The 19,218-nt window shown below is 33.9% G+C and overlaps 3 protein-coding genes and 1 long non-coding RNA gene across 4 annotated transcripts; 1 reads left to right on the top strand and 3 right to left on the bottom strand.

Annotated features, from left to right (window-relative positions):
• Positions 1-5,832: 5,832 nt before the first annotated feature.
• On the bottom strand, positions 5,833-7,713 carry LOC100789378 (UPF0481 protein At3g47200). Its single transcript, XM_003526277.5, has 2 exons — positions 6,491-7,713; positions 5,833-6,384 (listed from the first exon to the last, which is right to left on the bottom strand). The coding sequence occupies exon 1, from the start codon at positions 7,504-7,506 to the stop codon at positions 6,526-6,528; it is 981 nt and encodes a 326-aa protein (XP_003526325.1). The 5' UTR covers positions 7,507-7,713; the 3' UTR covers positions 5,833-6,384; positions 6,491-6,525.
• A 1,696-nt stretch (positions 7,714-9,409) lies between these two features.
• On the bottom strand, positions 9,410-11,923 carry LOC100788850 (uncharacterized). Its single transcript, XM_003526276.5, has 2 exons — positions 10,523-11,923; positions 9,410-10,417 (listed from the first exon to the last, which is right to left on the bottom strand). Exon 1 carries the CDS (start codon positions 11,800-11,802, stop codon positions 10,558-10,560), a length of 1,245 nt encoding a protein of 414 aa, XP_003526324.1. The 5' UTR covers positions 11,803-11,923; the 3' UTR covers positions 9,410-10,417; positions 10,523-10,557.
• A 2,520-nt stretch (positions 11,924-14,443) lies between these two features.
• Positions 14,444-18,289, top strand: LOC106798988 (uncharacterized). The gene is made up of 3 exons (XR_001388832.2): positions 14,444-14,627; positions 14,720-14,882; positions 16,807-18,289. It is a non-coding gene; the product is annotated as an uncharacterized lncRNA (long non-coding RNA).
• LOC102669263 (putative UPF0481 protein At3g02645) lies at positions 16,348-18,086 on the bottom strand. Its single transcript, XM_006582282.4, has 2 exons — positions 16,801-18,086; positions 16,348-16,695 (listed from the first exon to the last, which is right to left on the bottom strand). The coding sequence occupies exon 1, from the start codon at positions 18,084-18,086 to the stop codon at positions 16,836-16,838; it is 1,251 nt and encodes a 416-aa protein (XP_006582345.1). The 3' UTR covers positions 16,348-16,695; positions 16,801-16,835.
• Positions 18,290-19,218: the final 929 nt, after the last annotated feature.

Here is a 19,218-nt window from a genome sequence, read left to right as displayed (position 1 = left end):
AATCCAAAGCTTCTTCTGAATAAATACATCATTTCATATGGTTCCCTTGTTTCTGTCACTCAAGTCTTAAGTCCTACACTAACGATGGTATTTCTAATATCAAACAGTGATGAATAGAATTCAATGAAAATATTCAAGAATCGGACAAGCAACTTCAGATTAAAAAAATGGTGTTATAGGGCCCTCATTTTTTTTAATCAAGTAAACAATTGAGACAAATATAAAGTCGGATTGATTTTACAAAACCCAACTTGAAATTTATATTTTGACTCTCTTTTAGAAAGAAAAAAAAGAGTAATTACAATTATCTCTTGGTCTCATCATCTTAATATTATTCTGAAAGCCTTTTATAGTTTATTGGAAGTGATACAACTTTCCCAATTTCACCTCTCTTTTGATCAAACTGTAAATAGGTATACGGCTTTGTTGGAACTTTTGTTCCTCCCTCCCTGAAATAGCTATAATTCCCACAAATATCAAAAGCAACACAAGACAAAATCAGGGGTTCTAATTGGAAAACTTTAATCAGACTAGGTACGCATCAGGATATCATCATCTCACAAATATCAAAAGCAACACAACACAAATATCAAATAGCTATAAACTTAAACTAGGTAAATTTCTAATGCATGTGAATAACAGTTAATACCCAACCTTAAGTCCAATAGGTCTTGCAAACAAACTCACCACATTTACTATGAACAATCAATAATTTCTATTTTATAAAGGATGATTAAATTTGTAAATTGAACAAAATAGAAAGCCCACAATTATATTTTGTAGAATGTGTTTGGTTTTACTATGGTTGACGAAGACAAAGTATTCGAATAACAGATGAGATATTATGGTTGACGAAGACAAAGTATTCCCAATTTCAGCAACGTAACTCTCTCCCTCTTCCCTCTCTGTTAAATACATGCCAATAACAGCTATAAATCCTAGTCATAATTTGGCATAAAGATTTATCTTAGTAACTTCCACTTAATTTTAATAAGTTACTTCAACTACAAAATATATCTCTAGCTGTTGGATGAAGCACTGAATCCTCGAACTCTACGCGAGTCAACTGGGAATTCTACCTTTCTTTAAATAAATAGAATCCAAATATCCAACATTATGATTTTTAACTTTTTTTTAACAATTTCTTTTCTCTTTTCAATATTGTAATAACTTTTTCCTTAATATACTGTTGCCATTTTTATATTTTAACTAGAAAACACAAGGAGACATGTAAAGAGATAGAAAATGAGTTATTTGAGTAAGTATGAGAGTTGTTGTAAACTCTTTTGATACTTTTATTTGATTATTCTTCTCTAAAATATTAATTAATATGTTTTTTATATTCAATTGCTGTATTGTGCAATTTTTCCTGAATCTAGTGTCTTGCCTGAATTTTTTCAGATGTTTTTCTCAACATTTTGAAAATTTGTTTCTGACAAGAATAAAGTTTTAATTTTTTTAAGAAAATTATATGTTCCAGAAACAATTTTTGAAAATGTCCAGAAAAATTAAACTTGTTCTAAGAAATACTTTCCAGAATAGTTTTTTTTTTTAATTTCAAAAAATGTTTTTCAAAATACAAAATAGTATTCCAAAAAGTACTTTAAAAATGTTAAAAAAAGAAATGTTTTTGGAAAATTGTTTTTTTAATGTTAAAAACAAAACATCATTGTAAAGATTACATCATGCATTAATAATTTTGTATTAATGTTATCATTATAAATGGTACATATGATAATAAATTTTAAAAAACAAATTGGAGTGTACTTAACAAAATGGAAGTGAGATGTCCCCCATACACTTTCACTATTGTTTTCTGCACTTACCACTGCATTATGGAAAATCATTCCATATTGTAATTCAATGTGCACAGCTTATTTCAAAATACAAATTATATTTTGGAATGGACTTTCTAATCAAAACTTGGGAAGTGTGAAAAATAATAGTGGGAGTGTAACATTCCATTTTTCGTAAGCTAATTTAAAAAGAATTATTATTTATAAATAAATAAAGTTTTAGAAAAAAGATGAGATTTTATAAATAAATAAATAAGGAGATATAATTATTAATTAAAATAATGGTTTGAGAGAAAATAAAAAAGATATTTTATTTATTTGTTTGATAGAGAATAAAATAGAGTTTATTTTTATAAAATAATAAATAAATAAATAGAGTAAACCTAACTAAAAATAGTGTTAGGTCAGTTTTAACACTGACGGTGCCTCTTCTTTTTCTCATTTTCGTTTTCCGCTTCTCCTTTCAAAGCCCTCTCTTTTTCCAGTAGACTACCAAACCTATTTCAAAAAAATGACGATCTCAAATTCATTATCCGTTGGATTGTCATGAAATTTAAAAATCATGTTCGAAACTCAATTACGAGCATTCTCACCATTGGGAATTACGAAAAGATGTCGGAGATGAGAGAATATTATTCGCATCGTGACTTTTTGTTTTCCCGCATAAACCTAGAGCTGTCTCAGTAAAACTATGATCCCGAATTACTTAATCGTTAGATTTTCACGAAATTTTGATATGTTGTTCTGAATTCAATTTCTAGCACCTTAACCGTTGGGATTTGTGAGATAATAATCTTGGAGGGAGAAAAAGGAATCTCATGAAGACAGTACAAATGGAGGCTTTAATCCCTTTTCCGTCTCTCTGACGTTTGAAAACTCTATCGGAGGAGTCGGAGGAAAAACTGGAGGAATCTCAGGGAATCGCTAGAGATGTTGTTATCGCTGTCGGAAGACACGTGAGTCCGCTTAGAGGTAAGGGATGAGTTATTCACAATTGGGGGTTAGTGATAACATGTGTAGGAATCCTTAGAGGATTAAATTATTGTTTTATTTTGGGATGTTTATTAAATTACAATTTTTCCTTTATGATTATAAATAAAATATTGATGTTCTAATGAGAATTGCTTGATAAATTGTGCTCTTGATATTTGTATATTTTGACCTATGATTTTGATATAATTGTGTAATATTATTTGAGGGGTTTTACTTCCCAGGTTGTGATAATCTTTTGTATAAATTGTTATATTGAGGATATGAAATGATGATTCAAATTGTGAGTATGTGGTGAATTGAACATGTGATGAATGATGGAATACATGTATATTGAAATGTGTATTGTGTTGTGAGCTATGAATTGTGCAATCACATAACTGTAAGACCCTTTAAGGGCGACGAGTTTTGCATGACGAGTATTGTAATGAGATCCATTGTGGGAACCCGATGAGTTTAATCACAAGCGCGACGAGTTAAAATGATTTTGAAAATAATTGAGTAGTTGTGTGTATTGCATAGTTCATAGGTAAAGTGTCTGTGATTCATGAAGTGTGATGACATGTTAAATTGAGATTATACCATTGTGATTGAGATCGAGTGTATGTGATAAATTGAGTATGTACGTAATTGTGATGTTGTTTGCATTGAGTTATGAACTACGAATTGTACAATCACACGACTTTGAGATCCTTTAAGGGCAGTGAGTTAATTATAAGACCCTTAAAGAGCGGTGAGTTAATTATAAGACCCTTTAAGGACGGTGAGTTAATTATAAGACACTTTAAGGATGGTGAGTTAATACTAAGACCCTTTAAGGGCGACGAGTTAAAACTATTTTGAGAATAATTGAGGAGTCGTGTGTTTTGTACAGTTCATAGATAGAGTCTGTGTGCTAAAATATTTTCTGGATTGGACCTGAATCAGGAGGGAGAGACCCTGACGGACTCTTCAGAGTGTAGCCCTTGATGGTCACCCAGTTTGAGTGCTCCTTTAAGTCTATGTTGATCCCATATGGTTGGAGCATTCTCGCAAAACAATGTGATCCTGACTGGTCTCCCTATGATATTACCTAGTGAGAGTGACTTGACTTGCTAGTGTGTGGTTTGTCTTGTCATATACTCCTAGGCGCCCGACGAGGTTTTTCACTGACATGGTATCACATTGCATATAGGCTTGAGTCTTAGCATAACTGTTGCATACGCTTGCTAATTATTTATTATGAAATTGATGTGCTATTATGTCTTGATCGGAGTGTGTGATTCTTGTGTATTATGATTGATGATTGAAAAGTGAATTTTGAATGCAAAGAGGTGAAATAATGTGAGCTATGCTAAGTAAATTGTATTTGGCTACTATATGTTGTCTTATTTCTCTCTAGTAGTTAGGAATGTGATAACTCACTCCCGGTTTGTTATTTGTGTTTGGATCCTGTGATGATCTTGAACTTTGTGTTCGGGGGAGCAGATGACTAAGTGAATTGCTTTAAGGAATATTGTGTTGAAGGACGTCGGGACACAATGATGTGATAGGATGTGAGATTGGGGTGTAAGGTGTCATAGGGAGTGCATGAAGTTTTACCTCAAAATTGTATATAGCAAAAGCTCCCATGAAGGCATTTACTTCTTGCATTAGCCATTTTTCTTCTACGCACAGTAGTGAGAGGGAAATTCCAAAAAATCCTTCCATAAGTCTCATACAGATTTGCAATCCGTATATGAATTCACAGTCCAGATTGGCAATCAGTATACAGATTCACAATCTGTATGTGTCCGAATTCGCAATCCGTATGCATACGGATTGTCAATCCATATGCCAATATGGATTATGGATTTCCTTAAAAATATGTTTTATGAATAAATTTAAAATTAATAACCCATGCAAGACTCGAACCTGTGACACAATGCTCTAACAAACTGAGTTGATAGGTCAATTATATTATAAAATAATTAATGTCGCTATATATAACACTAAAATCTCTAATGTATATTTAATGCACATGTAAGTTTACATAATAAATTTTGTGACAATTAATTTTGACTTAATAATTAATTTTTATACATATATAAATTTTTATTAAACCTATGATTCGTACGAGTAAGTCTCTTACGGATTACGAATCCATAAGCTTATGGATTATGAATTTGTAAGAAGTTTACGAATCCGTAAGCTTCCTGATTATGAATCCGTAAGTCTCTGGGTGCAACACGTGGCTTCTAAAACTCTTTGACCTACCATGGACAGTGGAGAGGAATCTACCTGTTTGGGAACCCATCATTGACTTCTAAAACTGTAAATTACATAGAGTTTTGAAGTTAAGTGATATATCAAAGTCAACCGGCTCCCGTAGGGGGTGTCATGAGTCAAAATCTCACTCACTCTTGGGGCAATAGAGTTGTTAGGTTTAGACACATGTCAATTCCTATGGAAGTTACAAGGTTCTTCAATCGTCACCACCAACAATAAGGGTTTACAAGGGAGAGGAATAAAGGGCAAGGGAGAAATAAAAGAAATTGAAACAAAGGAGAGGACTATAAGGGTTTTGTAGCATAACAAGAGAAGGGAACTAATGCATTATTGAGTACAATTTAGTCAATGGTGCTCTTGTCTTGATACTGAGGAACGTGACCTGTGAGTTACTGTCAAAGGCACATAGAAAATGTAGGATGTTCCAAATCTCCTTTTGTTTCATTTTTATTTCTCATCCAGTTTTGAATAAGTTCTGGTAATCCAAAGCTTCTTCTGAATAAATAGATCATTTCATATGGTTCCCTTGTTTCTGTCACTCAAGTCTCAAGTCCTACACTAATGATGATATTTCTAATATCAAACAGTGATGAATAGAATTCAATGAAAATATTCAAGAATCGGCCAAGCAACTTCAGATTACAACAATGGTGTTATAGGGCCCTCATTTATTTTTAACCAAGTAAACAATGGAGACAAATATAAAGTCGGATTGATTTTACAAAACCCAACTTGAAATTTATACATTGACTTTCACTTTTAGAAAGAAAAAAAAAAGTAATTAAAATTATCTCTTGGTCTCATCATCTTAATATTGTTCTGAAAGCCTTTTATAATTTATAGAAAGTGATACAACTTTCCCAATTTCACCTCTCTTTTGATCAAACTGTAAATAGGTATACGGTTGTGTTGGAACTTTTGTTCCTCCCTCCCTGAAATAGCTATAATTCCCACAAATATCAAAAGCAACACAAGACAAAATCAGGGGTTCTAATTGGAAAACTTTAATCAGACTAGGTACGCATCAGGATATCATCATCTCACAAATATCAAAAGCAACACAAGACAAAAGCAACACAACACAAATATCAAATAGCTATAAACTTAAACTAGGTAAATATCAGGACATCAATCTCACAAATATCAAAAGCAACAGAACACAAATTTCAAATAGCTATAAAATTAAACTAGGTACGTATCAGGACATCATCATCTTACAAATCTGAAGCAGGGTAAGCTACTTTAGATCATATTTTGCACCATAGACAGACTTCAAGAGGCAACACTGAATAACTTGATGCATACCCATAGTAATTTCGGGAAGGACTAATAAATTAATCTGTTTCAACACCTGAAATAAGGAAGCCATTGAAACGTTTTGAGACAAAAGGAATATTGCAGTAAAAATGGAAAAGAATAAGAAAAAAAAATCAGCATTTAACAATAACTAAATTTACCAGCAGATCTTTGGGAGAGGGCCTGGAGACATATTCTATTGATGTATTACTTGCAAGATAGAACAAACTGTTTGAACAAAAGAGAGAATGAGAAGAATAACCGCAGCAGTGGAAGCAGCAGTTTGCCAAGGACCTCTACAATAATCTCGCCTCAGAGCCGACTTCAACTTACGCCAAGGATTTTTATGAAAAGCATTCAACTTTTCACTGACATCAAGGTATTGAGAACTGGTATTAATTGGTGTCGTAATATTTTTCATAAGGCCATTAATCATGGTAGCCACAGAATCAGTGTCCCCTAGCCAATTAATAAAGACTCTCTCTTGAACTAGTATATCCACATCTCTGTTGGTGTTTACAAGGAAGTCTAAAAAACCAACGTAGTCCGTAATGTAAGATTGGAAAAGATAGTGACACTGCTCCAATGCCACCATATTGCGAAACAAAGTTTCAGTCAAATCATCCACTACCAACTGCGGGATTTCAAGAACCCGTCCCGAAAAGTCTAACTTTAGTAAACAAGACTCACTTTCAAGAACCTTAAACCTCAATCCTGCTTCTGATAACTCAGTGGCACTAGGAAGATGTTTAATTGTGTTACCAGGAGTCCTAGGCGGCAGAGGATGTTGCAAATGAAAGGTTCTTATCAGATCCGTGAAGTGCCTTACTCTGATAATATTGTTAACGTTTAAGCGTGATGTATTGAAGTCATTAAAAACGTGAAATGTAAGCTTAAGAAATGAAGGGAAGTCATCACCCCGTGAAGAGAAGGACAGCTTAAAGAGTCTCTCAAGAACAGAAAAAGGAACCTGGTTCTCAAGTAGCAACAAATCATACACTATGCTACTCGTCAACCGAAGGTTTGAAAGATGCATGTCGTCATCGTCCCATTCTTGATCATGGACTCTGCAAAAGAGCTCAAGTATAAAAGCACAATCCACAAAGATTATTTTGACGAGTTGCTCCTTGCTGAACTCAAGAGTGTGTGAATAACAGCGACGAAACTCGGGCTCCATCTCTTCAATCTTGCCGATAAAACTGTCCAAAGTTGTTTGAGTTCGTTGGAGAAAAGCGTTGGAGTAAAAGAGTTTGTGTTTCTCACAGTCCAAAGTGGTTAGATTATTTGTTTAGATTGAATGTCAAGTCCTTATTTGTATATTTACAGCCAGAGTTCTTTCTCTTTCTGTTGTTCGTACGGTGCATGCCTTTGTTTTAATATCTACTAATAAATGTCTCATCAACTACTATGGTTGACGTTGACGAAGACAAAGTATTCCCAATTTCAGCATGAGCATCCCTCTCATCAACTACTATGATTGACGTTGACGAAGACAAAGTATTTCCAATTTCAGCATATGGTTGACGTTGACGAAGACAAAGTATTTCCAATTTCAGCATATGGTTGACGTTGAGGAAGACAAAGTATTTCCAATTTCAGCATATGGTTGACGTTGAGGAAGACAAAGTATTTCCAATTTCAGCATTTGGTTGACGTTGACGAAGACAAAGTATTTCCAATTTCAGCATATGGTTGACGTTGAGGAAGACAAAGTATTTCCAATTTCAGCATTTGGTTGACGTTGACGAAGACAAAGTATTTCCAATTTCAGCATATGGTTGACGTTGAGGAAGACAAAGTATTTCCAATTTCAGCATATGGTTGACGTTGAGGAAGACAAAGTATTTCCAATTTCAGCATATGGTTGACGTTGACGAAGACAATTTCAGCATATGGTTGACGTTGACGAAGACAAAGTATTTCCAATTTCAGCATATGGTTGACGTTGAGGAAGACAAAGTATTTCCAATTTCAGCATATGGTTGACGTTGAGGAAGACAAAGTATTTCCAATTTCAGCATTTGGTTGACGTTGACGAAGACAAAGTATTTCCAATTTCAGCATATGGTTGACGTTGAGGAAGACAAAGTATTTCCAATTTCAGCATATGGTTGACGTTGACGAAGACAAAGTATTTCCAATTTCAGCATATGGTTGACGTTGAGGAAGACAAAGTATTTCCAATTTCAGCATTTGGTTGACGTTGACGAAGACAAAGTATTTCCAATTTCAGCATATGGTTGACGTTGACGAAGACAAAGTATTCCCAATTTCAGCATGATACCCAACCTTAAGTCCAATAGGCCTTGCAAGCAAACTCACCACATTTCTATTTTAAAAAGGACGATTAAATTTGTGGATTCAACAAAATAGAAAGCACAAAATTATATTTTGTAGAATGTGTTTGGTTTTACAACTGGAATGATGAGAAATGAGAATTGATTTTAACTATAGCTGAGTTTTGTTATATATATATATATATATATATATATATATATATATATATGTTAAGTAAAATTAATTTTCAAAAACTTCAGTTTATATATATATATATATATATATATGTTAAGTAAAATTAATTTTCAAAAACTTCAGTTTGATCACATACGAAGTAACTTTTCGTTCAGTCGGAGAATTTACCAAGTTTTATAGCTAACTTGTATTCAAGACCAAAACATTCAAACACAAATAACTTTAACTGAAATTTAATTGACAGTGGAAAGGAATCTAACTTACTAATCTCTCTTTGCTAATCTAACTTGTATTCAAGACCAAAACATTCAAACACAAATAACTTTTCGTCACTACTAAACTCTTTGACCTACCATGGACAGTAGAGAGGAATCTAACTGTTGGGGAACCCATCATTGACTTCTAAAACTGTAAATTACATAGAGTTTTGAAGTTAAGTGATATATCAAAGTCAACCGGCTCCAGTAGGGGGTGTCATGAGTCAAAATCTCACTCACTCTTGGGGCGATAGAGTTGTTAGGTTTAGACACATGTCAATTCCTATGGAAGTTACAAGGTTCTTCAATCATCACCACCAACAATAAGGTTTTACAAGGGAGAGGAATAAAGGGCAAGGGAGAAATAAAAGAAATTGAAACAAAGGAGAGGGCTATAAGGGTTTTGTAGCATAACAAGAGAAGGGAACTAATGCATTATTTAGTCTATGGTGCTCTTGTCTTGATACTGAGGAAGTGACCTGTGAGTTACTGTCAAAAGCACATAGAAAATGAGATTAGGATGTTCCAAATCTCCTTTGTTTCATTTTTATTTCTCACCCAGTTTTGAATAAGTTCTGGTAATCCAAAGCTTCTTCTGAATAAATACATCATTTTATATGGTTCCCTTGTTTCTGTCACTCAAGTCTCAAGTCCTACACTAATGATGGGATTTCTAATATCAAACAGTGATGAATAGAATTCAATGAAAATATTCAATAATCGGGCAAGCAACTTCAGATTACAAAAATGGTGTTATAGGGCCCTCATTTTTTTTAATCAAGTAAACAATTGAGACATATAAAGTCAGTTTGATTTTACAAAACCCAACTTCAAATTTATATTTTGACTTTCTCTTTTAGAAAGAAAAAAAGAAAGAGTAATTAAAATTATCTCTTGGTCTCATCATCTTAATATTGTTCTGAAAGCCTTTTATAGTTTATAGAAAGTGATACAACTTTCCCAATTTCACCTCTCTTTTGATCAAACTGTAAATAGGTATACGGCTGTCTTGGAACTTTTGTTCCTCCCTGAAATAGCTATAATTACCACAAATATGAAAAGTAACACAAGACAAAATCAGGGGTTGTAATTGGAAAACTTTAATCAGACTAGGTATGCATCAGGACATCATCATCTCACAAATATCAAAAGCAACACAACACAAATATCAAATAGCTATAAAATTAAACTAGCTAGGTATGTATCAGGACATCATCATCTCACAAATCTGAAGCAGGGTAATCTACTTTAGATCATATTTTGCACCATAGACACAGACTTCAAGAGGCAACACTGAATAACTTGATGCATACCCATAGTAATTTTGGGAAGGACTAATAAATTAATCTGTTTCAACACCTGAAATAAGGAAGCCATTGAAACGTTTTGAGACAGAAGGAATATTGCAGTAAAAATGGAAAAGAATAAGAAAAAAGTTCAGCATTTAACAATAACTAAATTTACCTGCAGGTCTTTGGGAGAGAGCCTGGAGACATATTCTATTGATGTATTACTTGCAAGATAGAACAAACTGTTTGAACAAAAGAGAGAATGAGAAGAATAACCGCAGCAGTGGAAGCAGCAGTTTGCCAAGGACCTCTACAATAATCTCGCCTCAGAGTCGACTTCAACTTATGCCAAGGATTTTCATGAAAAGCATTCAACTTCTCACTGACATCAAGGTATTGAGAACTGATATTATTTGATATGGTAATATTTTTCATAAGGCCATTAATCATGGTAGCCACACAATCAGTGTTCCCTAGCCAATTAAGAAAGACCCTCTCTCGAACTAGTATATCCACATCTCTGTTGGTGTTTACAAGGAAGTCCAAAAAATCAACGTAGTCCGTAATGTAAGATTGGAAAGGATAGTGACACTGCTCCAATGCCATCATATTGCGAAACAAAGTTTCAGTCCGATCATCCACTACCAACTGCGGGATTTCAAGAACCTCTCCCGAAAAGTCTAACTTTAGTAAACAAGACTCACTTTCAAGAACCTTAAACTTCAATCCTGCTTCTGATAACTCAGTGACACTAGGAAGATGTTCTATTATGTTACCATCAATCCTAGACGGCAGAGGATCTTGCAAGTGAAAAGTTCTTATCAGATCCGTGAAGTGCATTATTCTGTTAATATTGTTAAAGTTTAAGCCTGATCTATTGAACTGTTGAAAAAAGTGAAACGTAAGCGCAAGGAATGAAGGTGAAGAGAAGGACAGATTAAAGAGTCTCTCAAGAACGAAAAAAGGAACCTGGTTCTCAAGTAACAACAAATCATACATTATGTTATTCGACAACCAAGGTTTTGAAAGACACATGTCGTCGTCCTCTTTCAATAATTGATCATGGACTCTGCAAAAGAGCTCAAGTATAAAAGCACAATCCACAAAGATTATTTTGACCAGTTGCTCATTGCTGAACTCAAGAGTGTGTGAATAGCAGCGACGAAACTCGGGCTCCATCTCTTGAATGTTGCCGATCAAACTACCCACAGTTGTTTGAGTTCGTTTGAGAAAAGCCATGGAGTAGAAGAGTTTGTGTTTCTCCATGTCTTGGAGGTGAGGATGGCCGTGGTGAAAAGGGCCAATAGAAACAACCTTTGGGGTGTAGGCTTCTTCGTTGTGTCTTCGGATACTAAACGGCACTTTGTAGATGCAACACTCAGTAGTTACGGGTGCCCATGCCCCCTTCAGCATCTCCTCAATATTGATCTCAACAGCATCACCGTTATTTGTCATTCTAGCTAGTGATCAAAATAACCAAACTCCAAAGTGGTTAGATTATTTGGTTAGATTGAATGTCAAGTCCTTATTTGTATATTTGTAGCCAAAGTTCTTTCTCTTTCTGGTGTTCGTACGTTGCATATCTTTGTTTTAATATCTACTCATAAATGTCTCGTCAACTACTATGGTTGACGTTGACGACGACAAAGTATTCCCAATTTCAGCATTCCTATCTGTTAAATGCATGTGAATAGCAGTTAATGCCCAACCTTAAGTCCAATAGGCCTTGCAAGCAAACTCACCACATTTACTCATTGGGTTTCACTCAATAAATATACAAAATGATTTCCAAAATTTAAATTGGATCACTTAATTAAAATTTGGCTCGTGGGAGCAAAAATATTAAATCATACATTCAACTCATATTTTAATAAGATAAAATACTTTATTCACAAAATATATTCAACATAGAATAAAATGCAGGTAAAATTGAAAATTTTCATCAAAATTACATTTTTTGAAATAGAACAATCAATAATTTCTATTTTATAAAGGAGGATTAAATTTGTGAATTGAACAAAATAGAAAGGCCACAATTATATTTTGTAGAATGTGTTTGGTTTTACTATGGTTGACGAAGACAAATATTCGAATAACAGATGAGATATTAAAGCTGACATAGATGCTGCTATGTCTTCCCATGTATTTAACAGATGAGATATTATGGTTGACGAAGACAAAGTATTCCCAATTTCAGCAACGTAACTCTCTCCCTCTTCCCTCTCTGTTAAATACATGCCAATAACAGCAATAAATCCTAGTCATAATTTGGCATAAAGATTTATCTTAGTAACTTCCACTTAATTTTAAATACATCTGTAGCTGTTGGATGAAGTACTGAGCCCTCAAACTTTACGCGAGACAAGTGGGAATTCTGCCTTTCTTTAAGTAAATAGAATCCTAATATCCAACATTACGAATTTTAACTTTTTTTTAACAATTTCTTTTCTCTTTTCAATATTGTAATATCTTTTTCCTTAATATACTGTTGCCATTTTTATATTTTAACTAGAAAAGAGAAGGAGACATATAAAGAGATAGAAAATGAGTTATTTGAGAAGTATGTGAATTGTTGTAAACTCTTTTGATATTTTGATTATTCTTCTCTAAAATATTAATTATATGTTTTTTATATTCAATTGCTTCAGTATTGTGCAATTTTTCCTGAATCTAGTGTCTTGCCTGAATTTTTTCAGATGTTTTTCTCAACATTTTGAAAATTTGTTTCTGACAAGAATAAAGTTTTAATTTTTTTTTAAAATTATATGTCCCAGAAACAATTTTTGAAAATGTCCATAAAAAATAAACTTGTTCTAAGAAATACTTTCCAGAACAGTTTTTTTTTTTAAATTTCAAAAAATGTTTTTCAAAACTATTCCAAAATACTTTAAAAAATGTTAAAAAAAAGAAATGTGTTTGGAAAATTATTTGTTTGAATGTTAAAAATAAAACATCATTGTAAAGATTATATCATGCATTAATAATTTTGTATTAATGTTATCATTATAAAGGTTACATATGATAATAAATTTTAAAAAACAAATTGGAGTGTACTTAACAAAATGGAAGTGAGATGTTCCCCATACACTTTCACTATTGTTTTCTGCACTTACCATTGCATTATGGAAAATCATTCCGTATTGTAATTCAATGTGGACAACTTATTTCAAAATACAAATTGTATTTTGGAATGGACTTTCCATAATGCAATCAAAACTTGGGAAGTGTGAAAAATAATAGTGGGAGTGCATGAAGTTTTACCTCAAGATTGTATATAGCAAAAGCTCCCATAAAGGCATTTACTTCTTGCACTAGCCATTTTTCTTCTACTCACAGTAGTGAAAGGGAAATTGTAAAAACATCCTTCCATAACTCTCATACAGATTTGCAATCCGTATATGAATTCATCGTCCAGATTGGCAATCAGTATACAGATTCACAATCTGTATGTGTCTGGATTCGCAATCCATATGCATACGGATTATCAATGCATATGCCAATACGGATTATGGATTTTCTTAAAAATATGTATTATGAATTAATTTAAAATTAATAACTCATGCAAGACTCGAACCTGTGACACATCGCTCTAACAAACTGAGTTAATAGGTCAATTATATTATAAAATAATTAATGTCGCTATATATAACACTAAAATTTCTAATGTATATTTAATGCACATGTAAGTTTACATAATAAATTTTGTGACAATTAATTTTGACTTAATAATTAATTTTTATACATATATAAATTTTTATTAAACCTATGATTCGTACGAGTAAGTCTCTTACGGATTACGAATCCATAAGCTTACGGATTATGAATCTGTAAGAAGCTTACGAATCCGTAAGCTTCCTGATTATGAATCCGTAAGTCTCTTGTGGATTACGAATTTGTATGTTTATTAGAAGGGGTAATTTTGGAAAATTTGAAAAAGGGATGGTGTAGAAGAAATCTACACAGTACAGGAAGAAAAGGCCTCCAATGAACTAGTTAAAGCCCAACTTTTTAGTCCAATACAATCTCTATAGCCCACTCCAAACCCACCCATAAGCCCATACCCCCCTGTCCCCATCGATTAGTCCATTCCATTTTCTGTAATTATTATTTCAATTCAATGACGGTGATTACGTTTCACCTTCTTTCTCCCACCACCACATATCCATCGGCCACCGCCACTTAGATCGCCGGCGCTCTCAGCCGCAACCACCATTCCAATCCCTACTTCACCACGGAAGCGTAACACAACAGAGGCATTATTGAATCTTAACCATGAGGAGGTATTGTTAGTTCAAACAACAACGGTTCCATTCAATGCTAATTTTCATTTCGATTCGATTCTTAAACGCCGACGTTTTGTTGTTATTTGCAGAACTGGCTTTCACAAGAGGCAAAGCAGAGGAGGAGGCTCAGGATTCAAAGGAATGATCGTGAAGTTGTCAGTTGCTGCTGTGGTGCTCTTGATCTGCACGCTCTCATTGTTCTTCTCCTCAACAGGAACTTCTTCCAATCTTCAATCCAACTATTGCTCTGAGGTTCGTGCAATTCGTTCAGAATCCTTTATTGACACGAACACGAAAACGTGATGGATCACCTTTTGAAGATTTCAGACTTAGAAATTAAGTTTAATTTTCATTTTAGAAGGATATTGATTTTTAGTTTTCATCTATTGAAAAAGATTTTTGAAGTAATTGGACCTTTGCTAATCATATCATTATACATTTGTTGGATCTTATATATTAATGATGAATTTTCAAATCTAAAATAAACTAATAATATAAAATCATGATTATTATTTTGGGATGGAATAAATAATAAATAATCTCTAATTATATATAGATAAAAAAGAGGATCCTAATAAATAAACAAAATAAGTAATCTTAACAATTAACAATTAATTAATAAGTAATCTCATCTCAATAATTACTAAAAAGTAAATATATTGAAACATCAATTATTGATTTTTCTTATCAATAACCAATAATTTACCTTTTTTTCACAGAAGAACAAAATCCATATATATATATATATATATATATATCATATCTTACAAAAAAAAAAAAAAACTGTAGCCACTAATAAAAACGATTTAAAATTGTGGGGAATGAAAAGGGCAGTGTTCCATATTTTAACGGTCAACCGGGGCGTTAAAGTAGTGTTGCTGATTGGCACAAAAGTCGTTGGAAGATGTAACTGAAAAAGTGAAAACCCTTCACAGAATCAAGAGAAAAAAAAATACAGAGGGAGAGGGAGAGCGAAATCCCGAAAACGCCCCTGCGCATTCAAAAGTGAGACAACACACAACCTTGCTTTTCATTTTCATGGCTGAGAGGTTCACTCGTTGTTGCACTTGAGCCCATCCCCATCCCATATTCCATTCAGAAAAAAACTTCCATTTTGTTTCTTTTTTCTTATTTCCTCCGAAAAAGAACAACTTTTTTTTAAAGAAGAAGAAGAAGAAAAACAAATAAAACAAGTCCCACTTTGATCCGAAACTCAGCCGTTCCTCCACCCTCCGGCGACGGTTCCACCACCGCGTTTCCCTGCTCCAGCGGTGCCTCCTCCGCGTCCTCCACCGTATCCTCCTCTGCTCCGGAAGCAAGCCCACCAATGCCACGTACAGCATGCTGCCGCCAGCATTACCCTCTCCGCCGCCGCCGGTGGGATCCGACGGCGAGCTCATTTTCTTAAATCAAGTAAACAATTGAGACAAATATAAAGTCGGATTGATTTTACAAAACCCAACATGAAATTTATATTTTGACTCTCTCTTTTAGAAGAAAAAAAAGAGTAACTAAAATTATCTCTTGGTCTCATCATCTTAATATTGTTTTGAAAGACTTTTATAGTTTATAGAAAGTGATACAACTTTCCCAATTTCACCTCTCTTTTGATCAAACTGTAAATAGGTATACGGCTGTGGTTGATATTTTGTTCCTCCCTGAAATAGCTATAATTCCCACAAATATCAAAAGCAACACAAGACAAAATCAGGGGTTCTAATTGGAAAACTTTAATCAGACTAGGTATGCATCAGGACATCATCATCTCACAAATATCAAAAGCAACACAACACGAATATCAAATAGCTATAAACTTAAACTAGGTAAATATCAGGACATCATCATCTCACAAATATCAAAAGCAACACAACACAAATTTCAAATAGCTATAAAATTAAACTAGGTACGTATCAGGACATCATCATCTCACAAATCTGAAGCAGGGTAAGCTACTTTAGATCATATTTTGCACCATAGACACAGACTTCAAGAGGCAGCACTGAATAAATTGATGCATATCCATAGTAATTTTGGGAAGGACTAATAAATTAATCTGTTTCAACACCTGAAATAAGGAAGCCTTTGAAACGTTTTGAGACAAAAGGAATATTGCAGTAAAAATGGAAAAGAATAGGAAAAAATTTCAGCATTTAACAATAACTAAATTTACCCGCAGGTCTTTGGGAGAGGGCCTGGAGACATATTCTATTGATGTATTACTTGCAAGATAGAACAAACTGTTTGAACAAAAGAGAGAATGAGAAGAATAACCGCAGCAGTGGAAGCAGCAGTTTGCCAAGGACCTCTACAATAATCTCGCCTCAGAGCCGACTTCAACTTACGCCAAGGATTTTTATGTAAAGCATTCAACTTTCCACTGACATCAAGGTATTTAGAACTGATATTTGGTAGTACAATATCCTTCACAAGGCCATTAATCATGGTAGCCACAGAATCAGTGTCCCCTAGCCAATTAAGAAAGACTCTCTCTTGAACCAGTATATCCACATCTCTGTTGGTGTTTACAAGGAAGTCTAAAAAATGAAGGTAGTCCGTAATGTAAGATTGGAAAGGATAGTGACACTGCTCCAATGCCACCATATTGCGAAACAAAGTTTCAGTCGAATCATGCACTACCAACTGCGGGATTTCAAGAACCCGTCCCGAAAAGTCAAACTTTAGTAAACAAGACTCACTTTCAAGAACCTTAAACCTCAATCCTGCTTCTGATAACTCGGTGACACTAGGAAGATGTTTTATTATTTTACCATCAATCCTAGACGGCAGAGGATCTTGCAAGTGAAAAGTTCTTATCAGATCCGTGAAGTGCCTTATTCTGTTGTTATTGTTAAAGTTTAAGCTTGATCTATTGATCCATCTAAAAAAGTGAAACGTAAACTGAAGAAATGAAGGGAAGTCATCGCCCCGTGAAGAGAAGGACAGATTAAAGAGTCTCTCAAGAACAAAAAAAGGAACCTGGTTCTCAAGTAACAACAAATCATATCTCATGCTCCTCATCGTCAAAGGTTTTGAAAGATACATGTCCTCTTTCCATTCTCCACTACCGAATCTGCAAAAGAGCTCAAGTATGAAAGCACAATCCACAAAGATTATTTTGACCAGTTGCTCCTTGCTGAACTCAAGAGTGTGTGAATAACAGCGACGAAGCTCGGGCTCCATCTCTTCAATCTTGCCGATAAAACTGTCCGAAGTTGTTTGAGATCGTTGGAGAAAAGCCATGGAGTAAAAGAGTTTGTGTTTCTCCATGTCTTGGAGGCGAGGATGGCCGTGGTGAAAAGGGCCAATAGAAACACCCTTTGGGGTGTAGGCTTCTTCGTTGTGTCTTCGGATACTAAACGGCACTTTGTAGATGCAACACTCAGCAGTTACGGGTGCCCTTGCCCCCTCCAGCATCTCCTTAACATTGATCCTAACAACATCACCCTTGTATTCCATTCTAGCTAGTGATCAAAATAACCAAACTCCAAAGTGGTTAGATTATTTGTTTAGATTGAATGTCAAGTCCTTATTTGTATATTTGTAGCCAAAGTTCTTTCTCTTCGTGTTGTTCGTAGGTTGCATGCCTTTGTTTCAATATCTAGTAATAAATGTCTCATCAACTACTATGGTTGACGTTGACGAAGACAAAGTATTCCCAATTTCAGCAGCCCTCTCTGGTAAATGCATGTTAATAACAGCTAATACCCAACCTTAAGTCCAATAGGCCTTGCAAGCAAACTCACCACATTTACATATTGGGTTTCACTCAATAAATATACAAAATGATTTCCAAAATTTAAATTGGATCACTTAATTAAAATTTGGCTCGTGGGAACAAAAATATTAAACCATACATTCAACTCATATTTTAATAAGATAAAATACTTTATTCACAAAATACATTCAACAGAGAATAAAATAAATAAAATACACGTAAAATTGAAAATTTAGATCAAAATCACATGTTTAAATTAAAATATTGATATCAATTATATATTTTTTCCACATCGGTGCTTAAGTCTTAATTGTATATATATGTAGCAAAGTTCTTTCTCTTTCTGGTGTTCGTACGTTGCATGCGTTTTTTTTTATACTACCTGTCCGGAGTGGCCAGCTAGCATCTCTGTCAGCTTTAATATCTAGTAATAAATGTCTCATCTACTACTATGGTTGACGAAGACAAAGTATTCCCAATTTCAGCAACGTAACTCTCTCCCTCTTCCCTCTCTGTTAAATACATGCGAATAACAGCTATAAATCCTAGTCATAATTTGGCATAAAGATTCATCTTAGTAACTTCCACTTAATTTTAATAAGTTACTTCAACTACAAAATATATCTCTAGCTGTTGGATGAAGCACTGAGCCCTCAAACTCTACGCGAGTCAAGTGGAAATTCTGCATTTCTTTACGTAAAAAAGAATCCTAATATCCAACATTACGAATTTTAACTTTTTTTTAACGATTTCTTTTCTCTTTTCAATACTAATATCTTTTTCCTTAATATATTGTTGCCATTTTTATATTTTAACTAGAAAACACAAGGAGACATGTAAAGAGATAGAAAATGAGTTATTTGAGGAAGTATG

Source organism: Glycine max, chromosome 6, assembly GCF_000004515.6.
Source record: "Glycine max cultivar Williams 82 chromosome 6, Glycine_max_v4.0, whole genome shotgun sequence".
Lineage (NCBI taxonomy): Eukaryota > Viridiplantae > Streptophyta > Magnoliopsida > Fabales > Fabaceae > Glycine > Glycine max.
This window is presented reverse-complemented; position numbering and strand designations above follow the sequence as displayed.

What these genes read in the sequence shown, in the direction of transcription:
- LOC102669263 (XM_006582282.4), bottom strand. Translation starts at nt 18,086, where the DNA reads ATGGAATACAAGGGTGATGTTGTTAGGATCAATGTTAAGGAGATGCTG.
- LOC100789378 (XM_003526277.5), bottom strand. Translation starts at nt 7,506, where the DNA reads ATGGAGCCCGAGTTTCGTCGCTGTTATTCACACACTCTTGAGTTCAGC.
- LOC100788850 (XM_003526276.5), bottom strand. Translation starts at nt 11,802, where the DNA reads ATGACAAATAACGGTGATGCTGTTGAGATCAATATTGAGGAGATGCTG.